Source organism: Symphodus melops (genome assembly GCF_947650265.1).
Source record: "Symphodus melops genome assembly, chromosome: 15".
Lineage (NCBI taxonomy): Eukaryota > Metazoa > Chordata > Actinopteri > Labriformes > Labridae > Symphodus > Symphodus melops.
This window is the reverse complement of record NC_136705.1, coordinates 23,961,642-23,986,211: the sequence shown is the minus strand read 5'-3', so window position 1 is coordinate 23,986,211 and position 24,570 is coordinate 23,961,642. Positions and strand designations below refer to the sequence as shown.

Genomic DNA, 24,570 nt, shown 5'->3' with positions numbered 1-24,570 from the left:
CTCTCGCTCTCTCTCTCTCTGTCTCTCTCGCTCTCTGTCTCTCTCTCTCTCGCTCTCTCTCTCGCTCTCTCTCTCTCTCTCTCACTCTCTCTCTCGCTCACGTTTCCTCACATGCTACGTCACACTGAAGTGTGGTTTGGTTCTTGCTTGTCACTGTGAGTACATGTATGTGTATGCGTGTTAAGTATGGCATATTTACATGTTAATGTAATAAATAAGTCACTTGTTAATTGGGTAGTAGTTAATTTAATTAATGCATCAAAGTACAGAGTTCTCCTGGGGGGGTCTCAGCTCGTTCTTCTGTGCGAGGAGGGGGGGCTTCAAGGTTGTGAACCGCTGCTTGATAGATTAACTTCAACTGCAAACCTGATTAATTCTCCATGAATAAATCTGTGATATTGATGCAGTTTTCATCACTAATGAGGACTTCTGATTTTTGTATCACTTCAAGAATAATTTGTCTGCAGCACTTAAAGCGGTAGTATGACGTTATTTCAGCAGAATATTATATTAATGGTTATTATGGGGGCACTGGTGGCCCAGTGGTTAATGTAAGCATCCCATGTATAGAGGCTTTAGTCCACCAAGCGGGTGGTCCAGGTTCGATTCCAGCATGTCATCCTCCTCTCTCGCTCACGGATTTACTCTCTGAAAATAAAGGCACAAACATCTCTCTCTCTCTTTCACTCATTGCATGTCTTTAACAACATTGAATGGAAGTGTCTTGAAATAAATGTCTGAGCTGTGCTTGGTTTGTTTTGAAAATATCCAATCAGGATCAAGTTCGAGGGAACTATGCAAGATTGAGATTTTTTGGAATATCTTGTTTACATTTAAAAGTAAAAACAGTTTCATGGCTTCTTTCATTTCATGATCTGAAACGCTTTCTTCACTACTGATGACTTTTCCATTTTCCATCTCATCGTGCCAGCTCCGTGTTTGACACTTATTTAGCAGCTTCATTCCGGAGTGTGTGTTTGGTTCTGCATGTGAGTTTACAGTGAGTGTAAGCTCCTCAGTGCGCATGGCACGAAGTAACACGGCTGCTCTCCAAGTGAACATGTAGATCTGTTATCTGAGGACTACCTCATCTAAGGACGCACGAGGGATACTGCTTCTCCTCAGCCCTCAGCACAGCCTAAAAGCCTCATTCAATCTGCTGTGTTTTTTTTCTTCTCCTTTTTTAAAGTGGCGGGATGCTGTAGCCTCCGGTTCATAGCGAAGAATGATCTCACCATATGCGCTGACAGGATGTTATGTGCCACATGAAAGCTGCAGATCCACACAGCCAGCGAGCCTGAGGATAGATGCGTTTATTTGAGGACATGATTGGGATTTTAGATTTGTAACTTGCGGGAATTCGTGAGTCCTGTTGGTCTTTTGCTGTGAGACATTTTGGTGCAGGGGACCCAGCGGATACTACTACCACTGCTTGCATTTGGACAAAGAAGCGTTCGGTGCGTCTGGTTGGATTTAAGCTGCAGTCCACTAAACACACTAACTGCATTGCAACAACTATTCAGAAAATGTGTCTTGTGAGAAAGCGTGCGCTTGCAGCTTCCTGGTGAACTCTTGTCGTGGATGTGCAGACTTAAAATCCACAAGTGGAGCGTTTTCTCAGCCTCTCTGCTTTACGTAATCTCACTTTACAACTACAATGGGACAACGTGGAGGGCTCACGAGTGGAAATGTTGACCGCAGAAGTGCAGTGAGAGAGCAGGACAGTGACTTCCAGAGGACACCTGCAGCAGAGTGAATGCCGTCTCCGATGTGGAGCTTGTCGCTGTCCGACGCGCGCGTGGTGCTGAAATTTGGATGATGCCTGGTCAGCGACTGCAAGACTGCCGCTCCCTGCACCTGAACGAGGACAACGGGCGCTTCGTGCTGCTCGCCGTCCTCATCGTCCTGTACCTGCTGTGCGGCGCTGCGGTCTTCTCGGCCATCGAGAGGCCCTCTGAGCTGCGGGCTCACGGCCGCTGGAACGGGACGCTCCACAACTTCAGCGAGACCTTCAACATCAGCCTGCAGGACCTCAACTCCTTCCTGCGGGAGTACGAAGCTGCCATCGCCGCCGGGATCCGGGCTGACGCGCTGAGGCCACGATGGGATTTTACTGGAGCTTTTTATTTTGTTGGAACTGTGGTGTCGACTATAGGTTGGTGATCTATGCAGCATTTTACTCATTCCCCCCTCACTTTTATGTGCATTTTTTTTGTGCATTTGGTTGCTAGCATACTTTAAAAAAAAACAAAAAAAAAGAACATGCATTATGTCATATAAAACCATGTGTGTCCAAGCACATAGTAAGAGAGAGAAAAAATCAGCTCACACAATTAAGAAAACTGGATTATTTGACCAAGCAGCCAATTTAAAGACCTTTCTCTCAAATGAAGCCACATGTATGACAACAAGTTACATAATTGATAATAATAATGTGTCCTGTTGGTTAAATGATTATAATGAGTGACAGTCTGGATGGGAAAGCGAGTGGCGCTTCCAACCCTGAGGCTGCTTCTTTCCACTGGTGTACATGCAGAATAACAGATTAACATTTTTGTTTTTTTCCACTCCTGTTACATTTTGGCTGTGAGGGGACTCTGGCATCTGACTCGCCCGCATGCCAGGAACGGCACACTCATCTCTGGCTATAGGACAGCACCCATGGGTGCAGTCTCTCTCTTTTTGCCACATTTCCATTCAAAACCGGCAGGAATGTCAATGAGAAGCCCCGTCTGCTCCCCCTCTTTTTAACATTTACTCGTGCGATAGGTCAGAAAAGAGCAAGTGTCCCTCGCAGGGCAGCCTGGGGGGCCAATGGTGAGCTGCACTGCATGCCTGATGGCTCTAAAGCTCGCTTGTTGTATCATCCGCCCCTCCCTTGCTGACTGCTGGAGAGGCGTGAGCGAGTGAGCGAGTGAGTGAATGGGTGAACAAATAAACAAGGTCCAGGTGATCACTTGAGCTGACAGCATCTGTCTAACTCTGACCTTGTGCTGAAGACACAAACACACACAACATGGACACTGTGATGCCTCCAGCAGCTCCTCCTATTAATTGAAAGCAGCGGTGTAGGGAGTGATAAGGCAAACCGATGGCTCCACGGGAGCAGAGGCCCTGTCACAACTTTATTTACTGTAGACCTGTCAGGAGAGCTTTACTGGCTCCTCCACTTTCTGCTCTCTCTTGCACTCAGCTCACCCAGGAGCAGGAGGATCACCACAGCAGCTGTGTTTGTGTACATGTCTGAAGCAGGTTGGATCTCTTTGTGCTCCAGTTGTCATGCAACAGCACAGTCTTCCCCGAGTGGATCAGATAAACTGACTCAGCTGCTTGGGGGATGGGGGGGTGAACAGAGGATGATGTCTGTCTGCAGGTTTTTGTCTTTTTCTCAGACTTGCATGGGTTTCCGTCTGGATTTTCATCTCTCTTTGATCTCCTCCTCTGCCCCCCCCTTCCCTCAGGCTGGCGTGCTACTTTTTCAACACGCTTGTGAGCTGCGGATATAAAAAGGGATTTTGGGGGCCTCCCCGACACATCTCTATCCGCCTTGGCATCCCCTGTGTACTCTACATGCTCCTCCCATACACATCCCTGCTCCGGCTTTAAATCAGCAGTGACACTCAAACTGCTCCCCTTGATGCGCCTCCACACTTTTACTTTGAAGCGTGAAAGTGAGGCTGAGGCCAGTCGAGGCTCTTGTTTACACAGAGCTTTGGTCATGTTCAATGGTCAGTTTCCAGATAAACAGGAAACCAAAACACAACATATTTCAGCTTTGCCTAAAAAATAGTTTGAACAAATACAATCTGGGCAGTCATGTGACGGCAACACAGACCTGAGGGAGGGTCAGCAAGTTTGTCTGAGGCTCTGCTGAAGAAGCAAAACATTTACTCAGATAAGTGTCATCAAGGTCGTTCAGGACAAGTCTTCCTTTATCTCGAGTGTAGAGGCTTCATCTCTGAAAGCACTCTCTATGTAGTGAACATGCCGTTCTGTAACGGTGTGTACGGATCCTCAGAGTGAGCATAATCACACCCAGTGTAGTCCACTTATCGTATCCCACAATGCATTGTGACTATCTGACGGACAGGAGGAGGGACCAGCGTGAAAACAGTCTAAATCTTTGACCTCGAGAAAGATTGTCGTCTCTCTGAATGACGATGACAAACACGCAACCACAATCTGTGACCACAAATAAATGAGTTTGGGTCATTATTGATCCTCGGCCGGCGTTAAGCTGCACGCTTCAGTTGTGCAACACGTCAGTCCGGCGAGTGAGCGAGGAGTGTCGGACATCTTTTTTAATTTTGCAGAATAAGTGCACGATTTAGTTTTAACTCACTGTATAGGCAGGAGGGAGTGAGTCAGTGATATCGGACACAGTCTGGTTTTTATCTGTTCCTCGAGCTCGCTACAATAACACGTTTTCATCAGACGATGACCTTAATGGTTCCAGGATGGCGTTTAGGATGGTGCAGTCCAGCTTTTCTTTTTCCACTCCTCACCGACTCTTCGCCTTTACATAACCAGCGCCTGCAGAAACACGAAAGGACAACAACGCTGCCCACACTGACAAAATGTCCTTAGCTTTCAGATTCTGCAGATTTCTGTTCATAGAGACAAAAACATATGCAACACAACCAGCTCTTTGTATTTGTAATTCTTTACAACTTAATTTTTCTGTGCATTTAAAAGTTCTGGAGCTTTTTGAACGGCTCATATCACATTATCCTTCTCGGCCCAGTTGTAATGAAATTGTCGATTTTTAAATGTCCATTTTCTCTGAGCACTTTAAGGAGTGAAAGGTTCAGGTGTGCACTTACGTCCTTGAAAACAGCACTGGGCAAAAAAAAGCACTTTTAAAATGCTGTTTTCTTTCATAACACAGAAACTTCTTCTGCAGTCGCTCAGGTGTCATGGACATGTCTCAGCTGGCAACAAAACAAGAAGAGATGTTTCAAAGGTCAAGAACTTCCTGTCAGCCTCAACTTTTCCGCCATGTGGTGGGCATGGATGGAAATTTTAATATACACTGGTCAGTCTTCAGTCAGTTCACCTCCACTGCATAGACTTCAATATAACAACAACAACCTGAGCATTGCATCGGCTTTTAGAGCAGATTGTTTTGGTGCTTCGAACACGAAGACTTTAATGACTTTTCTCTACATATCGTCATTAAATGAGAACAGCAGATCTGAATCATGACTCAGCATTAAATTATGCAGAAACAAAAAAAATCCAGAGGACTTTGGGATCCTCTGACTTTTTATCTCTAAGATTAATAATATGATACATGGTGTATGAAGAACATGTACTATAATGCAGCCATGGTTAACATGAATGTGTTACCCTCGCCTCAGTTAGCATGTTAGCTTCGTCATTACCATCGAGCTTGAAGCAGCTGTGTGTATTTACTCTCTCATACACACATTCACACACTGATGGCAAAAGCTGTCGTACGAGGTGCAAACCCGTCAGTCACACGCCGACAGCTCAGTATCTTCCCCAAGGACTCTTTGGACATGTCACTCAAACAGCGGATCTTATGATCCGTGGATAATCCGCATTGTTCTGACTGCAGCAGACCCAAAGCGTGGCTGTTTTCGCCTCTCGTAGTGTTTCCACGTTTCGTCTCATCTTCAGTTTGTTTTTGTGTCAGCGTCAAACTCTTCAGATGTTTGGTCCTACCCTCCATCGTCAGACACAGCTGTACTGTAATCACGCTCATTAAAGAGGTCATATGAGTTTGCTTCTATTCATAAGAAAGCTATTTATATCGCACCGGGCTGATTGATAGCTGCTGCCTGCCAATTAGGACGGCTCTCTGCAGCCGTTTGCGTCCCTGTTGCTCTAATTGTAAGTTACTGTAATGACATTCTGGAGGAGGACTGGGTTGCATTCAAAGTGCTTCAATGGGAACACTCATCTGAAATTCAAGTACTTACTGATGGCTGTTTGATCTGAGACTTTTAACTTGTTAAGATGAAGTGGGACCAGCCAGTTATGGCAGTTTGTGCTTTGGCAGGTTTCTACACTCTGCATGTTTGGATTTTGTTCTGGGCTATTTATTCCTGGGGATGGACTCGACTCGCCTCCTCTTGCCCCTGGCAGCCACTGCAGCTTCTTGCTCCATCACAAGATTATCCGCCCACTCAGAGAAGCCACAAAAGCTAGACAAAGCAAACAGGACAGTTTAACAAACGGCACAAAACAGACCTTCGTGCAGCGTGTCCGTTTAAATGAGGGCAGTCCACAACTTGCAAAATAAGCATAGCTAAGGTAAGATGAAATCCTGACTGCATGGAACTGTGCTGCAGTAAGATGACAGCGTGATCCTCTCTAAAGATTCAGTGGGACAGGCATCGCCTCTTCCCTCCCAAAGAACTGATTCCAGGATGAACTGTGGTATTTAAAAGGATCTCATTAAGCTAACGGTCACACTGTGATCTACAGTCTCACTTAAGACTGCAAAGAGAGCTTGTGGTTTCCCGTCTCTTCTGGGTTTCTGTTTGTGGCGTCACATCAGATTCAACATGCTGCACAAATCAGAAGTGAAATCACACGGTGCTGCGTGTGTTTGGTATTGACTTTGTGTCCCATAACAGCATGCACACAATCAAACATACCCAGAACTACAAGGAAAATCTGCAACTAACTGCTGAACATGAACGAGCATCCAGTAACTTGAGAGACAGATTTTTCGCTCCAGCGTCGGTCGAGACAAAGAAAAAAACCAAACAAACATGAATCAACTGTGAACGCTGATAACGTGAAATATGAACGTACAGTTTTTCAAAGTTTAATCCAAAAGGCAACTGGACATGGCTGAATCAGAGCAGAGTGGAGATTTTACTTCATTACTGTAACAAATGTCACATATTTACATTTAAGTCACACATGGATTCTTTTTTTTCCTACAATGAAACTTCCCGTTCTTAAAGAAGCAGATTTGTCATGTCTAAAATGACACTTATGGGTTTGAGTGTTAAAACCTAAACACCTCTGACAGGAAACATTATGGCTCTAAAAGTCAAGCCATCGTACCAGGACACAGTATTGGCTCCATATTCTGGTGGTTGGGAGCAAACATTTGCAGAACTGCAATGAGAATTTGAAAGCCGTCTGTGTTTAGGATATCAAGTTTATGTGCAAAATTAGATTAAATTCTGAAGCCTTTGCATCAGGCACATTAGTGTTCCCCCCCGAGTAAGAGACGATGCATCATCCTGTCTTGTTTAGTGTAACTCTGCACCGTGTAGAAGCTGAGAAATGAGTACAGATGTTACAGACTCAGCAAACTCTGCGGAGTCCAGTTAATGAACACTCGATGTGACCCTCCGCTACACAAAGCCTGTCATTGTCCGCCCAGCTAATCATCTAAGTGAAAATATTTGAGTTGCTGTGATCAGGAAAGTGATTATTTGAGATCACGCAAACAGAAACAAGCATGTTGAGATCAATTAATCATACTTTTGACAAGCCAAACAACACTAAACGCTTATTATGTCACACACATCCTCTCCCTCGTTGTGTTCTGAGCAGTGTGAGTAAACAACAAGTCAAACGGTTTAGTCAGAGCATCGTCCTCCTCCACTTGTGCCGTTGTTAAAAACTGCCGATTTAGCTGCACTGAGACACCTTCGTGAGGCCTGTGTGTCGATCACACGCTTCCCCGACCAGAACCCCAATCAAACTGTTCCCGCAGCACCCTGTTCACATGTCTCAGAGGTTATAAGACGACGAGCAGAGTGTGCATTGGCATTAAAGCGGTTTGAAATGTCACATGATGGACAGCGTGGCTCCCTGGAGGCAGGTTGTGTTTTTGCTTTGATGTGGTGTTGTCGTTTAGATTAAGCGCGCGGCGATGCCTCGCTGGGACAGAAACCATCTGTGTTGCTGTTACTGTTGGTGTGTGTTATAAATGTGGTGGGTGGGAGAGGTTTGCAATCTGTGAAAGAAGATTCATCGATACGCAGCAACGTTTCACACTTCTTCCTGCCGTCTGTCTCTCACTTAAGAAATGTTTCTAGACATTCCCGGAGCGCCTTTCGTCCCGTCTCACATCTGGAAATCTCACATCTGGAAATCCTCTTCTGTCTGTAATGTTTTTGGTTTAATGTCGATCCTGCAGTCAGCAGCTACCTCTGGTGTTGATTAATAAAGCTAACAGGAAGTGCAGCAACCTCTCGTGTCCACTTGAGGCAGGCTGCAGAAGCCTCTGTGCACACCCAATGATGCAATTCCAGTTTCTGCAGCAGAAATAAACAACTTTACCAAATAGCACAATTTTTTATTTTTTTTCCACATTGAAGTTATTTGTTTAAAATTGAGGGATGGGTATGCACCAATTAAAGCTTAACTGTCTCTTCACTTAAGGCCCAAAAATGAATCTCAAATTTAAAAAAGAGCGATAGCATTTTCAATACTCTGACAGACATGAGATGACGTCCGTGTTTTAAACTGAGTATGGTTAATCCCTTTAATACGGAATTTGTTGGATTGTGTGGGAAAATGAAGCAATAAATTCAGAGATTGAGAATTTAAAGGAATGGAGAAGCGCCAAAAAAAAGAGCAGTTCCTCCAGTGGCTCCAAAAGAGAAATCAATCCCCGAAGGTCCCAAATCACAGAAACAAATCAAAACATGTTTACAGGGGATAAAGATTTGATTTGTTTTTACAAGCTGTTTACCTCTTCAAATGATCTTCAGTCCTAGAATAATGCACGAATAGAGGTCAGCTGTTTGTTTGGTTTGGTTTCATCTCAGCTAATTCCACTCTTGGGGTGTCGGTGAGACGAACAACATGGATTTTGGAGCAGCTACTTTTACAGAGTCCAAGAATTCTTTGTCGTATTCCTCCCCGAAGGTTATAGCACTCAGATCGGTCTTGGTCTCATTTGATTGGACGGAACCAACAAATACCTCCAACTTATTTGTTGTTTTGGATACATTGATGTATGATGGCAGCTCGTGCATGGGAGTAAAGATTTGAAGAAGAGCAGACCGCTCTGAGTGGAAGATTGGAAGTTTTAGGTTTCCCTGTTGGGAAGGGAGATTGGGACGAGTGATGAGTCAGCGACGTTTCACAAAGCCCTCTCGACTTCTTCTGGTCTGATGTTAAATATCTCCAGTCAGTAAAGACCACGAAAAGTTTCTCATTCAATGGGAGACATTGTGGGTAAGTCGCTCATTCGACTGGTTATGCCTTTTGGTTCCAGCTCCGGCCTTTTGGAAATCCCACACGGCTGCAGCCAGAAAGCTGAATTCGAGGCTTCAAAAAAATGCAGCCAGTGATGTCACAGAGGCCGTGGCCAACATCGCCGCAGACCGACAATCCAACTGTTACAAAAGAGAATCTATATGGGCGAGTTACACAAGCAGTAAGCCAGTCATCGTGACTCTTTCTTTACCTCATATCTGCTGCTGACGTCTTTGCCCCCCCCCCCCTCTCTCTCTCCGCTCTTTAGATCTCCTGGGCCGCTCTGTGAAATCACAGACTCAGAGAAAATGTCACTGTTAAAAATGGAAAACGGAGGGACCTTCAGCCACATGAAAGGCACTGGGGGTCGCTTCAGATTGTGTGCAGCCCAAAAGCTCAGCACAAAAATGTTGTCCCCCCAATGAGTAAGAGGAGCCAAATTGCTCCACTGCAGCACGGACGCTCCATGAGACTGTGACTAAATGAATCCAGTCGCTGCGTGTGCATGATTTCTGCCTTAAAGCTGCACCAACCAACTGCTGAGGTTTACAACCCACAGCTGCACCTAACTCTGCATTAAATCAGTCGTTAACAATACAAATATTTGCACAAATGATGCTTCGATGATTCTTATTCTTCTCTACACGCCAACATGAGTGACGTTTTCTCAAACAGGTTATTCGCGAGTTTCCTGTTAGCCTTTAACGTTAGCGAAAAGTAAAGCATTTGTGGCAACGTGAGGCGACGCCACAGTCCGTCCTTTGCCATCTGCTTGGTGTGTCAGGGTGTTAAGACCCCCCCCTCACCAAGTGCCCACTTTCTCCTGATTGGCCAGCTCTCTGGAAGCCCTCTGAGGGGGCAGAACGCTGCAGGGCTGCCGGGTGAGGGTAGGTCCTCCACTGCTGGAAGAAGAGATATTAATCTGGCATGCCGCCTCTTCCTCGACCACAGAGACAGTTTTCCATCATTAAACTGCTTTACGTCGGGGCTTAACTTGGGTCCCAGGTCAATTTATTTTAGAGACCTCACTTTGTAAAGTTTCCAGCCTGCCATGCTGCTGCAGTGCTCCTGGACCTATCGCAGCAGCTCTATCTGGCGTCACGGTCGCCGCTCTCACAAACACAACAGCAGCAGGGCGCCGTCTTCAAAGTCACTTACCAGAATTTGACTAATTAATCAGATTGGGACCACAATGGAGGAGCAACATTTCCTCTCAGCTCATCGATTAGAGCTCAACAGTGATCACCCACTCTGATTCAGGAAATAATAATTCTACATTGAAATCTTCCTTTCACACTTCAGAAAATCCTTAAATCAAAATTTTGAATGCAGAAAAAACAATTTTAAAAAAAGGGCACAGACTGTGTAAAGAAACTACGCATCCCAGAATCCACTGTGATCTTCATAGAGATCCAACATTAAATAGTTTGGTGCGCTTTTTTTTGGTGTTAATGTTAATAAATACTTCTGGACCTTCGTTGAGCTCTTTAGTCATTGACATAAAAACGTGGATTTAAGAAGCAAACTTTGTTAAAGAACACACAAACACAAAAATGACTTTTATAAAATGGATTGAGTCTGGTAAATGGAAGAACATTACATAATAGTGTTGTAGTCTCACTGACCTAAACCAAGAAATAAACCAGAGACCGGATCGCTCCGACACCAAGACGAGGCCGAGACATTTAGACCAAGACTTGAGTGCAGGCGGCGGTGAGTCACTCGCTCAGACTGTAACGCCGCGAGGATGCGATGAGGATACAAATCAAATTAGGAATGAAGTGAAGTTTTTTTTGTTATTTTAGAAAGAGGCGTTTTCCTTAGAAACGAAGTAATGACGTGGAAAAATAGCCGGTCAGCGGTGGTCTTGACGGGTTGATAAAAGTCCACCCAGGCTGAGGACGAGACAATAAAACCGCATCCGATTACCTCCGAGACCGAACTGGATGCTTTGAGGTGATGTGTGCAATAGTGCATATGTATTTTGTGTGTGTGTGTGTGTGTGTGTGTGTGTGTGTGTGAAAGGCAGACCTGCTGAGAGGCACAGGCTTCAATAAATCCCATCTTTAACTGCTGCTGTACACGCCTCCGTGCTCCGTCTCAGCGGGTCATAAATCAGCCCCGGCTCGCTAAAGTGTGTCCTCGACTTAACTCTCCGGCTCAAACCATCATGGCTGAGTGATACCAAGATCATTTTAGAGGACACAGCAGAATCGCCGGGCTTCCTCCTCCTCTTCCTCTTTTTATAAACTGATTAGCATTTCACTGATTCGGCTCTTTAAATAAACCCTGCGTACCTCTGACCCGTTTCCTATCAGGCTTCTTTTTCCCACAGCCGTTTCACATCCTGTTCTGGTGTTAATATTTTCATCATGATCACTCATAATTAACGCTGCTGCTGCTGCTGATAATGCTGACTTGCCCAATAAGCAGAAAAGTCCTTTTCTATGAACTTTGGGATAGTTTGGCTCGCTTTAACGAAGTGGAAAAGTGTTGCCCTTCTGCTCCAGCTGGGCATTCATTTGCCGTTTGGGGTTATTGATATTAATCTTTATCAATGTTGATAAGCTAACAGCAAGCTGGCGAGCAGCATCATTTGGCAGCTAGCGGTCTGTATGAGTCAAGTGCGAGCACTTTGTGACAGAGAAGAGAGACAGCAGGACATTTGTATCTAAAATCCCAGAATTATTTGAAAACAAAAAACTTACAGCTGATCATATTTCAGATATTTAAGAGCATCAACCGTAATCCTTCAAACTGCAGTAAAAACAACATAAATCATGTCGGACTTGGCAAAGCGAAGGCACACGTGACATTTAAGTTTGACCTTGAATCAGTCGGATGGTTTATCATTATTATTAGATTAGACGAGATGGAAACAGCGACGGAGCCTCTTTGTCATCCCTGAAGCTTGAACTCATGCTAGCTGCAACATATTTCTCATCAGCGTTCAAGACAAATGGCTGAAGGAGCAGGCCGGTTCTTTCATACTCTGAAGGGCAAGTTTGAAGAGAAAAGAGTGATGGGCAAAGAGGTTAGACGTGTACATAGTCGTCGTTAGATCGAACGGTGCAAAAGCACCAAAAGCTGCAGTTCCTTGAGTGGCCACTTGAGGCTGGCGAGTCAACCCCTATAAGACCCCATAATAAAACTTTATAACAGAATTAAAAATGTTAGCAACCTCGTCTTCTATAGTTAGTGTGTCTCTCTGTTCCTGACAGCTGTAGAGCGAGGTCTGATATTAAGGTGCATGTTGTTGCATTTTGAACCGATAAATAAAAACAAAACAATACCTTGATGATTGAAGTTATTTTCGGTGTGTTTGGCTGTGTTAGAGTTTTTGAGACGTTTGAATCTGTGACATCGTCTTTGTACAAATTAACTACACAGTGACGTAAAACCAATCTGTGGATTCACTGCGCTGATGCAGAAGCGTGGCGTGCAGAGAAACAGCTGGAGCTGATGCACACTCACACTCACGGAGGAGGGATGACTTTGTCGCCCCATTACCGCTCTGTGTCATTCACAGGAAAGCTCAAACAAAACAGGGGAGGACAACATCGCACCTTGAACAAGCGGCGTGAATCCATGTTTTGTTTCCTCGCCTGTCAGACACAAATGTTATGTGCAAACTGAGAGCAGCTCTGACCATTTATTTCTGGACCAATGATTTTGAAGTCGGACCTCAATGGTGCTTAACTTTAATGTGCGTATTACAGGCGGGCACCGGGGCTGATCACAGCCTGATAAGCTGTTAGCAGAACAGCTGTATTCACTTCTGTCATGTGTTTGTCGTACAGCTGCAGACTGTTGCAGAGTGCGAGCAGAACCACGAGCCGTTTCCCCTCATATTCAGGCTTTTTCCTCCTGATTGCAATTTTACAAAATAGCATGCGTCTAGCGTCTGAAATCACCATGGCGACGTCAGTCACGCCTGTCTGATGTGTCTTCCCCCTGCTATAATGAAAGACGTGAACAAGAGAAGGAAACATCAGCAGACCTGCAGCTGCCGGAGGAAACAGCATGTTTTAACTGTGGCGACAGACCGGACTTCAACTTCCATCTGTGGAGCTTTTCAAAGAAATCTTTAACAATCGTCACGAGTCATTGTTAAAGAAAAAAAAAGGGGAAAAAAGGAGGTTGAGTTTTGAAGAGGTGTGTCTGTCTTTTTTAAATTTCAATTCATAATTCTTTTATGAGTGATTAAAAGGCTTCATTCAATAGCTGGTTTATGAACTCCACACCCGAGCTTTGAGTACTGGAACCAACATGGCCACGAAGAAAAGACTCTTGTATATTTTTAATATCAGAAGAGTTTGTTTCTCTTGTTAAAAATGAGATTTTCTGAGTGCTGATCAGACTGACAGACTGGATTTTATGAGCTACTGTGGGGGCTTATTGCTATCCGCACTAGAACCTAAATAATGCAAGAAACAGCTGTACATCTCTTACAGTCATTTGGCATGCATTTTGATTTTCATCATGCAAGATTTATTATCCCTGGTAAACACCAGGATCACACGAAGCTGAATGTGCTGAAACGCTCTTTTTGCCAGCCTTTACAAATCAGCCAGCCTCCTCTGTGCTGGCAGAGCCACAGAGTGTCAGACTCATAGTGGGCACATTCACTTAATAGAATATAAAAAAAATTGGACTGTGAGCAACAGAGCATTGCTTCTTCATTTCTTTGAGGCGGCGGGATACGTGTTTGATCCATGATCATTATTGCAGCTGTCAGTGACTGAGCGGCCGCTGACACTCATCGAGTTCCTGCACAGACTCAAATTTCAGGGAGCCGTGGCTTCATATAGTCCGAATAAAATAAAGTACATATCATCCTGAACTCCAGGAAGAGTTAAAATACGGGTGAACTGGTGTGGAGAAAAGACTCTGGAAAAAGCAGAGGTAGTAAATCCACGGAGGGAGAAGTGACACAGTGCAGGCTCGGAGATGTCCTCACAATGGTGAAGTGTCTCTCTGAGCGACATTTGTGCAGACTGTTTCTGTTTGAGCAAACTGCAGCACCGGTGCCTCTGCTGTACACATCCACGGGACACCTGGACACTCCCTGAAATATTCAGGAAGAGCTGCCCGTTGTGTGAATACAAACAGCGACCTGGACTTTTTCCTGACAGACCCTCTGTAAATACTGTGAGGGAAGTGTGTGTGTGTGTGTCGCCGCTTGTCCATTGATGCTGTGAATTACAAGCAGCATTTTTGGAAACAGTAGACGATAAAAGAAGAATCTTGTGTTTATATGAAAAACTTTGTTTCTTTTCATTTCTGCATCTTGATGTCTTAAATCATCCCTGAAGTCTGACGTGTTCGATAGCACGTGATGATTCCAGGGATCTGAGGACGACAGTGTTTCAAAAGCGCCACCTGGACAGGTGTGTTTACTTTAGGGGATCGTACAGGTCGGCTTTATGAAGCGAAGCTTTTATTCAAACACTGACTGTGCATACAGCACGAGATAATAGGAAACACAAGGACGAACCCTTTAGATCAATCAGGGAGAAGATATATCAGTCTGATGAGAGAACAACTGCAGTCACAAGAAAGGACAAAATCTGTTCTTGCTGTTTGCAGATAGACGATAAAGCCCCACGAGTTTTAAATGCACTTCCTTATCTGTGAGACACCACGCCGATGTTATCCATGCATGTCGGAGTCTTTTAAATATCTGCAAAGACGAAAAGAAAAAATGAAGTGAAAAAGAAATAACAGCTGGCGCAGATCCAAAGACGATGCAGCGTATTTGGACAACAGATCGATGCAGACAGCGGCGGAGTCATCAGTCGTCCAGGCCGAGATATCAGCACGGAGAGACCATTTAAAACAGAGTGGATTCAGTCACACAGGGGTTAAACAAACCTGAGAGAGGATGTTTCATCAGGTGCATGTTTGTGTTTCTCTTACCTCGTTACTCCTAAACGTGTGCGTGTGTGTGTGTGTGTGCGTCTGAGCTGTAGTTTGTATCTGCATTGACTCAGAACACCTCAGTCAATTATTTCTAATTATTGCACAGCCATGTGTAGCACAAAACACTCATTATCATTATCAGAGCCTTGACACGCAGAACAGACTGTATTTACTTATTGCATGTATTGTGTGTGTGGGTGTGTTAGCGGGAAATGTTGCTGTGCTTCAGCGCTCTATAGAAATATTGCACGAGGACGCTTCAGGTGTTTTATAAATATAACGAGGACAGGATGAATTTAAAGCCTGTGGATAATTGACTTGAGTTCGTGAACAAGCATTCATGGTATCAGATTCATGAGAGCAAATAAACAAGACTGTGTGGGCGTGTCAGGTGTCATTTTAATAGACATCTACATGGCAAAAAAAAAAAAAAAAACACAACACAATTGTGCATGTGACAACCCGTATCTTTTTGTTTTCTGAACCAGAATGGGAAGAACAAATGAATGCAAGTGGTAACTGCACAGCAAGCTTCAAAAATCCCTTTTATAGAAGTTAGCAAACACGAGCAACGTCCGCTAACGTCCTCCATTTATTCTTAAAGGTCACATGTGTCCTGTGGCAACGTCCTCCTCGCTCGGCGTTTGATCGCAAAACGATTTAAAACAAGAACGATGCTAAAAAATGATCGGAGCTGTGTCAGTCGTACAGCGACGGTTGTCATAGAGACGAGAGCGACGCTTCATGCAAGAAATTCATGCCTGAATTTCCCTCGGGATCAATAAAGTATCTATCTATCTATCTATCTATCTATCTATCTATCTATCTATCTATCTATCTAGAAGTCCTGAGTGCACAGACGACGCTGTGAAAACACACCTTACTCCATTTAAGAGAAGTTCTGCACATTATCGCCCATTTGTTAATTATCATTCGGATTAAAAGACTTTACGGTTTAAGCAGCCGATCAAATGGATGTTTTGGATTTGGTTCTTGGCCTCTTTAAAAAGCAGCCACGTTGTCAGATAAGTGACCTGTTCGTCTTTAAGGTTTCTGTGGTGCAAAGTGTGATTGTTCCTTTTATTATCCCGGCTGCCGTAAATCCTCGCGGCTCCTCAGCAGATGGCGTGGGGATGATGTCTCGGGTCTGGCCGTGTTTCTGCTTCCTCAGCCCTCTGTCCTCTCGCCGCAGACCCCCGCCACGCCTCCCCATGACTAATTACGTCCTGTTCTCTGCAGAAACACAGTCATCAGAGGGAGGTGGCGTTCTCTGTTGCAGCTTCTAGCAGGTCGATTTCAGAATATTCCCACCAGTGGGATGCAGATGCATTGACCTGGAGCTTGTGTTTTTTTTTTTTTTTTTAGCTCATTAAGTGGAAACGTGCAGAGACAATAAGAGGCCGGGATTTGATTTTCTTAAGTTTGCAAAACGGTCTTACAATAAATCTTTGAGTCCATCTCAGACCCCGTGCGAGTCGTGTGCCCTCGATGACCTTCAGACTCAGTACAGCTCGGAGAGACATGACTGTACAGCTCATGTCCTTCATTCAGACACAGGAACATGCCTGGGTGCCTGTCGTCACCTTTATGACCTCACACAGGCTCACATGGCGCTACAGTAGGAGCTGCATGCCCGCTCTTTATTGCGATCATAGCTGTAACCAATCAAATCAACAGTGGTCCTAAAATTCAGATTTTTCAGACCAAAGATTGAAGTGTTCTGGGCTTCCTGATTGTCGACCTTGTGAGGTCTTGTTCCAGGAAGAAGGAATCGATGTCTGCGTCTGGACGCTTTTTCTCAACGCTTGTCAAATTTGCATCGACCAAACTTGCCACACGCTCCGAGGTGAACTCTTGTGAACTCGTCTCCATCAAGTACAGAATAGATTCTTCCCTCTCGCTCATTCACTCCACCTTCAGCTAATTACCTGATCTCTTCTCAGACCTCACAGCTGGATGTCTGCAGATGTTTCCTTTCAGAAAGATGTGCTCAAACCTCCAAAGAGTGAATCAGTATCTACAACTTCAAAACTATAAAAACACATCAATAAGACCCGACTGATAAATCGACCTGCCGATAATATCAGCCGATATTAGCAAATTCAGTGACTATCATATCGGCTCATTTCACCACAGAGACGCTTTGATGTCACAGATTTATTCAACCATCAAATACCGTTTAACTTGCGTTTCATTGTCTTACAGTAGCAGTTCCTTTTTTACCAGCAGAGGGCGCTGTACAACAAACATGCTCAGTTCTTTTTCAGTCAGGTGACCATCTTGTCTTTGTTATAAATCTTCGATGACTGTATTTGAGGGATCAAAACAATAACTGTGTTTATCATACGGTAATATATAAAATAAATCAATATCAAATGTATAAATAACAAATATCGGTTGGGCCTGACAGCGAGGAGTGTGCTGATTATTTTGAGTCCTTGTAAACTGACCTGCAGCCAAAAGCAACAAACACGTTATTCGACTCTTTTATTAGGAACATTTGATTCGAATTAATAAGAACTGATTTTAGGATGTTTCGCGACATCGACTCAGCGTAAACAAACTGAACTCATCTCTGATGTCTTTTGGTTGATATGTTGAACTTTCTGTGACTGCTGAATATAAATCAGAGCGGTACATCAGAGAATAAAGGTTTTAATCCTGTCCTCCTGTGTGATCGTTTCCAAGTGCATCTCCTCAAATGTGTGAGGTCATAATCAGTGGATGGCGATGATGGCGGCTGAACTTGCGGTCCTGATTTCGCTCAGTTTGCCAGGATCCCCTCAGGCCGCACGACCTCGACGGTGACCGCGTCACGACGGCTTACAACTCAGAATCAGCCGCAGCAGTGTCAAGAGACTGTTGTCATGGTGACAAACTGCACGGGCCAGAGCACGCTGTGACAGGCTGCAACAACAAACGGGGGGAGGGGGGGGGGAGTCGAAGACGAGGAAAATCAAAATAATAAACCACATAATGAAATAGTGAGTGAGACGAGAACAAACAGCCGCGTCGCGATGACTCCACCGGCCGAGAGAACAAATGGAGAGAGAGCGCCTGGACAGGAGGGCGACGCCAGGCCCAGGTGTAGCTCAACCCCGTCTTGAGCAGAACCTTCAACAGAAACACCTCGTGGTGTGAAGAGGTCGTCATGAGCGGATTAGCACACGACGAAACGCCAGGTGGAGAAAAGGAGCCGAGTTAAAAACCGTTCTGAACGCAGCAGCTGTAAAAGTCAACACGGAGCGTGAAGTCTGAACGTACTGAGCAATGAACTCACACATATTTGGCTCGTCATCACGACATTGACTTGTTGTCTAAAAGTAAAATGAGCTCCTCTCACGGCGGTGAAACAGCCGAGAGTACATCACCGCAGCTGTCGTGATCTTCTGATTATAATCTTATTGAAAAATCCTTTCTGCTCGCTTCATTGTCAGGAAACACAACACACACACAGCGCTGGGAAATAAAATATTTCACCTGAGGTAATTTCACCCAGTGGCCTTTATAGGTTAACATTTAATAGCTGCTGTTAACTCGGCTGCACTGCAGACCCTCCAGATAATGAAGTGTGTGCTGAGGGTTGGAGATTTGTGCAGATTTCTTTCACCGGCGGAGCAGCTATAGATCTGATGACTGATTACTGCTGAGAGGAGAGCCGCTGTCTGAGTGGACCAAACCAAATGAAGAGTGCATCAACGAGCTCGTTGATTTCTGCCATTTGTTTGCATCCTGGTTTTACCGCACAACTCAATGAGCCATTATCATTTTCCATCGCTTTATAACGAGACCTTTTTCCTCTAAATTGGGTCCGATTGCTGCTGAGCACGAGTGATTTAAACTTGACAGAAACGCTCCAATCACGAGCCATCTATTTTTAGTCTCCCCCCTCTGCTTTTGATTTCCCAGCAGTCTGACGAACCGTCCGAGCTTCTTCTGCTCTTAAATCTGTCAAATCGTAATTAATGGAAACTGATGGCACCATTTTCTGAATCTCCAGTGTGTAATTATGTGTGAGAATCATTAGCTATTAGAGCATCACATTATCCTCTAAAGTGGCTTGAGAATACATGAATTAAAGCCGTGAATAAATAAATCGACCAAAGCTGTGATTTAATGGGATTAAACCCACACGTGATTTTCAAACGACTCATCCGAGGTCAGCAGAGAGGATCGTTGGTTTGGACGAACAATTAAGAGTTTTAAACATCTACAACATCAAAAACAGGAAGTCGACCGTGTATGGTCGCTGCGTTGAAAGCTGAACAAGATACCAATTACTGCACAGGATAAAGACAAAGCAAGGGAAACTCATTGTCACCTCAGGTTTTTAAATCAGGCATGAGTGCGACGAGTCGCCGTGGAAAACACCGGCACTATTATAAAACGTAAGAAGGAAGACGATGTGAGCGCTCAAATGCCACAAAAGGATTTTAAACAACAACGTTTGTACCAGAGGTCTTCGCCTAGCGTTCGTGCCGTCCTGTCCTGTGTTGTTTGACCCCACACTTGTTATTCTCTCTGTCATGCGAGACAAGTCAAAGCATCTCTGCTCACTCGGGTAACTTCTAAAACGGCATTAAAAAAAACTCAAAACGTACGACTGATCTCCGGGGCATGTCGTCACAGCGCCAGGATCCAAGTCATGTTACATCCATGAACATCATTAAATTAGCTTCATTAATGAACGACATCAATGACGGCGTCCTTATCGAACTCGTGCGAGTAAACAAAGTCATGCAAAGTGGAGTCTGCATCTTCACCTGCAGCGTCTCCTCTCCTTCTACTTTCTATTATTGTGCTGTTTTCACTAATGCGTCCCGACACTGCGGTCTGGAGTAATGGCTCTGAAACGCTACACTGAATCGATGCCTGGTGCCTTTTCCTCTCTGAGGTAATTTACTCTGTAATGAGAGACGGTGCAGGAGACTGTCGCTCTGCACATGTAATCTGGTTTGCCTGTTATTAAGTTGGGTTAAAAAGACTTGGGCTGCTAATTAATTAGCTATGAAACACTGAAATAGGATTTCACTTGGAGGGCTTAATTTGGGTAATCGCTGCCCCTCGACCTTTCTGCAGCTTCCTGAACTTTGTCTCGCTCCTTTAACCGAACCATTCAAAAGGTGTCACGAAAAACAGCTGAACACGTCTGTACGAGTGAGCGAAGCGAGGAACACGCCAACGGTTAATCAGGACGATTTTGGCTCCAATTCTCCTTTTTTTTTGTTTTGACGGTTCAGACTCGCCTCGACAAGAAACGTCTTTTAGTGACAGCCAGGTCTTAAAGTGTGTGTGTGTGTGTGTGTGTGTGTGGGGGGCTGTATACCCTCGTGTCTCTGTAAAACAATCCGTATCAATCAGTGTTGATCTAAATGACCCAGCGAGTCAACAGCGGGCCCACAGGAGAGTGGTTTCAGCGCGCGAGATAAGGTCAGAAAAGCCATTTTGGGTATCATAAAGGAAGTATTGTCCTGATATTGATGTCATTTATTACCTGACAAGTATGATTACGGGCAGCTCGGTTGAAAAAGGGGAAAAGCTTCGCTCTAATGTTCTGAGGAGACTCAAACGGAGGATCGACATGATGGAAAAATCAATTAACCTTGGCCTGGAAGTGAACCGCTTGATCTTTCAGCACGATTTTATTTGTTGACAAATTTACCATCTGCTGTTCTGTGGATAAGGGGAATGACAGTGTGTGTGTATGTGTGTGTGTGTCTACTTTAAAGAGTGTGTGCTTACATCAGCCCTGGAAGAGAGAAGAGCAGATGAGTGCTGTGAAGTGTGCATAAAAATAACCATATAATGTTTGGGGCAGAACATTTGCAACGTCGGTGTTTAAGTAATATTTGCAAATGCACGTGTTTAAATTTGCTCCCAGAAAGTACGGCACTGTTTTCTACATTTCAGATGTTGAGAATATAAATGCATCCTTTTTACTAACAGCATCATTTTTGGAGGATAATTTCTGACCTGCATTGAGATTTCAAAGACAATACTTTATTTTTCGACGTGGCTGCTTTCTGTCATTTTGGCTTCGGATGTGGAACATCCAGTCATTACAGTTCTTTCAGATAACCACGGCTCCCTGAAAATGGATCCTATACAGGCTTAGTGATCCCTGATTTTATCCGCAGCGCTATCACGAGGTTCACAGTTTCAGTTTTGAGAAAAAAAATGTCTCAAAAAAGAAAAAATTAGATCCTGAAAAAAGGGAAACTTCCTGTTCTCAAAGAGAGTTCTTTTAGGACGCTTTTAGAGATGCTTGGATAAGGTGATCTAAGGTGCTCTCTTCTTTAGGACCAATAAATGTCGTTATGTCACAGCATGGTAGCCTTGATCAGACGTGAAGGAGTTAAAGGCCTGGTGCTGAAACATGTCACAGGTCATTCTGAGGTCTTAAAACATGGCAATCAGTGCTGGTAAGAAACAAATGATATGGATACCTGTGTTGATACCAAAGCATCAAAAGGTACGTAACACTGGGTCATTGTCGGTTATGGGCAGAAAACAGGGAGGAGGACCCAAGTGCAGAAAATTATTTATTTAAACCAAAAAGCAAAAACACAAACAAAAACTTATTTCAACAAAACCCAAATGAGAAAAAACCCCACGAGCACAAAAGTAAAACCAGGGAGCAAAGAACCAACAAGAGGGGAATAAAACACTGAGACTAAATAGACACAGGGGTAATCAGACACAGGTGAGACTAATGAGACAGGTGAGACTAATGAGACAGGTGAGGACAATCAGGGTCATCAAGACAGGAGGGAAACACACACAGAGAGGCAGGAAACACTGACGACTATAAGAAACATGAACACACAAGTAAAACAGGCAACAACATTAAAGACAACGTAGAAGAACACAAAGAAACACAACACAGAGAAATACATAAAACAGAACTCAGAACTCTGAAATATAACACAAACCATGACACTCATTTATTGTGTTTCATGACAAAAAAAAAGACCAAAGTCAGCAAAGGCCCAACTGGCCCGTGTGTTCAAAGTGGTTTTAACCTCCAACTGAAATCATAAATATGAAACGGGTTCAATATTTACGATCAGAAATCCTGTCGTGTGGGGAGAACGCCGAGCTCGGACTCTGTGTTTCTTTCCTTTTGGCAGCTAAGGTTGAAAATATAACCGACTCTGTCATACTACATTAAAAGAGGGCGAAAACCTGAAACGCAAATGTTCCCCCTTTAAAAACCGAGCTGAGCGATCTCGCCGGTCGTCTGTGGTGAAAGTCGTGGCCCTCTTCACAATCAATAGAGATGATTTAAAACACGTCTTTATTTAAAACATCAGAGCTGCACCTGTGACTCTCGTCGAGACCGCCGAGTGCTTCTTCAAGTTTCAGCTGAATCCATAAACATCCTCTCGTCTCCTCCAGTCAGCTCCAAACACTCGCTCTAATTCACTCAGATAAATAGAGATAGCAGGCAGCCAAAAAGAAACAAACCAATAATCACAGCCTTACCTGAGCTTACCTCCGGGCGCCCTCGCTTCCGCCTGTGACCTTCAGCTTTGTCGCCCTGCCAATCACATTGAACAGTATCACTATTGTAAAGTCTTCTTCCATAATGTCAGAGTATATTCAGGGTGTCCAGCTGCAGAGATTTGGCCTAGCTGCTACTTTTTTAAGTGCTTGGTTCATCTCCCTTATTTGAAGGTGTGTGTGTGGGGGGGGGGGCCTAAATGAACCCCCCAAAAAGGTTTCTGATTGGATCTCGTACTATCTAAAAGTGCAGGGACTCCGAGGTTGGGATTTGCATTTCTAAAAGGAAGAGCGCTTAAAGCCTTCAGAACATTAATTCACACCAGCGGCTACTTTTTCCGAGCGTTGATGGAGCCCTTTGGACCTCGTTGAAAACGCAGACAAGCTGAAGGAACCTGGGACGAAAAGTTTGTTGGAGCACAACTTTTATTTTTCTTCCACTTTTGTTTTTGCAGCTAATAAACGTAATGTTTGGTCACTAAAGGGCCCGTTGTGTTATTTGCTTTCATTCTTTTCTTTTTTTTTTCTCGACATGAAACTTCATTTGCAAAGATGTTTTACCACATCATTACTTTTATTAACATCTTCAGTTTCCATTTTTAAAAGCTTTCAGTCTTAAATAGGCCTCAACAGAACTTAGCATCCAGTTTTTTTCTGTGCAGCACTTGTCGGTACTCCTCTTAATCCACTCTTAGCTCATTTTTCACAACTCTTAAGAAGCCTAATTTGGATTTGAGGCTTTTTTCGCTTTCATGCTTCGCTTCCTTTGCCTCTAATCAGAAACTTCTCCAGAGAAATCTGAAGACTTCCAGCGGGTGAAAATCTGTTTTTGGCCTCAGACTAACCGCTGATATCTTCTCTCTGTCTTTGCAGGCTTTGGGATGACAACACCTGTGACAGTTGCAGGCAAGGTGTTCCTAATCTTTTATGGGCTCCTGGGCTGCGCTGCCACCATCCTCTTCTTCAACCTCTTCCTGGAGCGAATTATCACGCTGCTGGCTGTGGTGATGAAGGCGGTGAGAGAGCGGAGAATCATTAACAGTGGTTTGCTTCCACCGGGGATTCGCCACGACTTCTCAAAGTACTCCCTCCCAGGCTGGAAGCCGTCTGTGTACCATGTGATGCTGATCCTCGGCCTGTCAGCCATCACAATCTCCTGCTGTGCGTCAGCCATGTACACCCCCGTGGAGGGCTGGGCCTACTTAGACTCACTCTACTTCTGCTTTGTCACCTTCAGCACCATCGGTTTTGGAGACTTTGTGAGCAGTCAGAGTGCAGTGTACGAATATCAAAGCCTGTACAGGGTGGCTAACTTCCTGTTCATGCTGACGGGCGTCTGCTGCATCTACTCGCTCTTCAATGTCATCTCTATCGTCATCAAGCAGGTGCTCAACTGGATGCTGGAGAAAATGAGCTGCTTGTTTTGCCAGCGCTGCAATAAGGCCAACGTCCTCCTGGGGAGACGTAACGCCATCCGTCCAGGCTGCAAGGGTCGGCAGGCTCGCTTCGGCCCGTCGCACGACTCGGATGGACCTTGTGATAGTGACACTGAGGGGCGCAGACTCTCAGGGGAGATGATTTCAATGAAAGACTTAGCGGCCTCAAACAAGGTGTCGCTGGCCCTCATGCAGAAGCAGCTGTCGGAGTCGGCGAACGGATATCCCAGGACGGTCTGCGGCAGCTCACGCCATAATGGATTCTCTGGGGGGGTCGGCGCCCTCGGTATCATGAACAACAGACTGGCAGAGACAAGTAACTCCAGATAGATGCAGGGAGGTGAAAAACAGAGCGTGGGAGCTCTTAATATTTAAACTGTGTAACGAAACCTGAGGCTTTTTTTTTCATGGATTGTGAATGAAACTTGTTTTGCATGATGCGTATGATTTTTTTTTTTTGATTCTCTTGGTTGGAATTAACAGCCTGTGGTTAAGAAAACAGGTACTGTTG

The 24,570-nt window shown here is 44.6% G+C and overlaps 1 protein-coding gene across 1 annotated transcript; it reads left to right on the top strand.

Moving 5' to 3' along the window:
- The first annotated feature begins 1,599 nt into the window (after positions 1-1,599).
- Positions 1,600-24,570, top strand: kcnk12 (potassium channel, subfamily K, member 12). Its single transcript, XM_079362959.1, has 2 exons — positions 1,600-2,155; positions 23,497-24,570. The coding sequence occupies exons 1-2, from the start codon at positions 1,816-1,818 to the stop codon at positions 24,387-24,389; spliced, it is 1,233 nt and encodes a 410-aa protein (XP_079219085.1). The 5' UTR covers positions 1,600-1,815; the 3' UTR covers positions 24,390-24,570.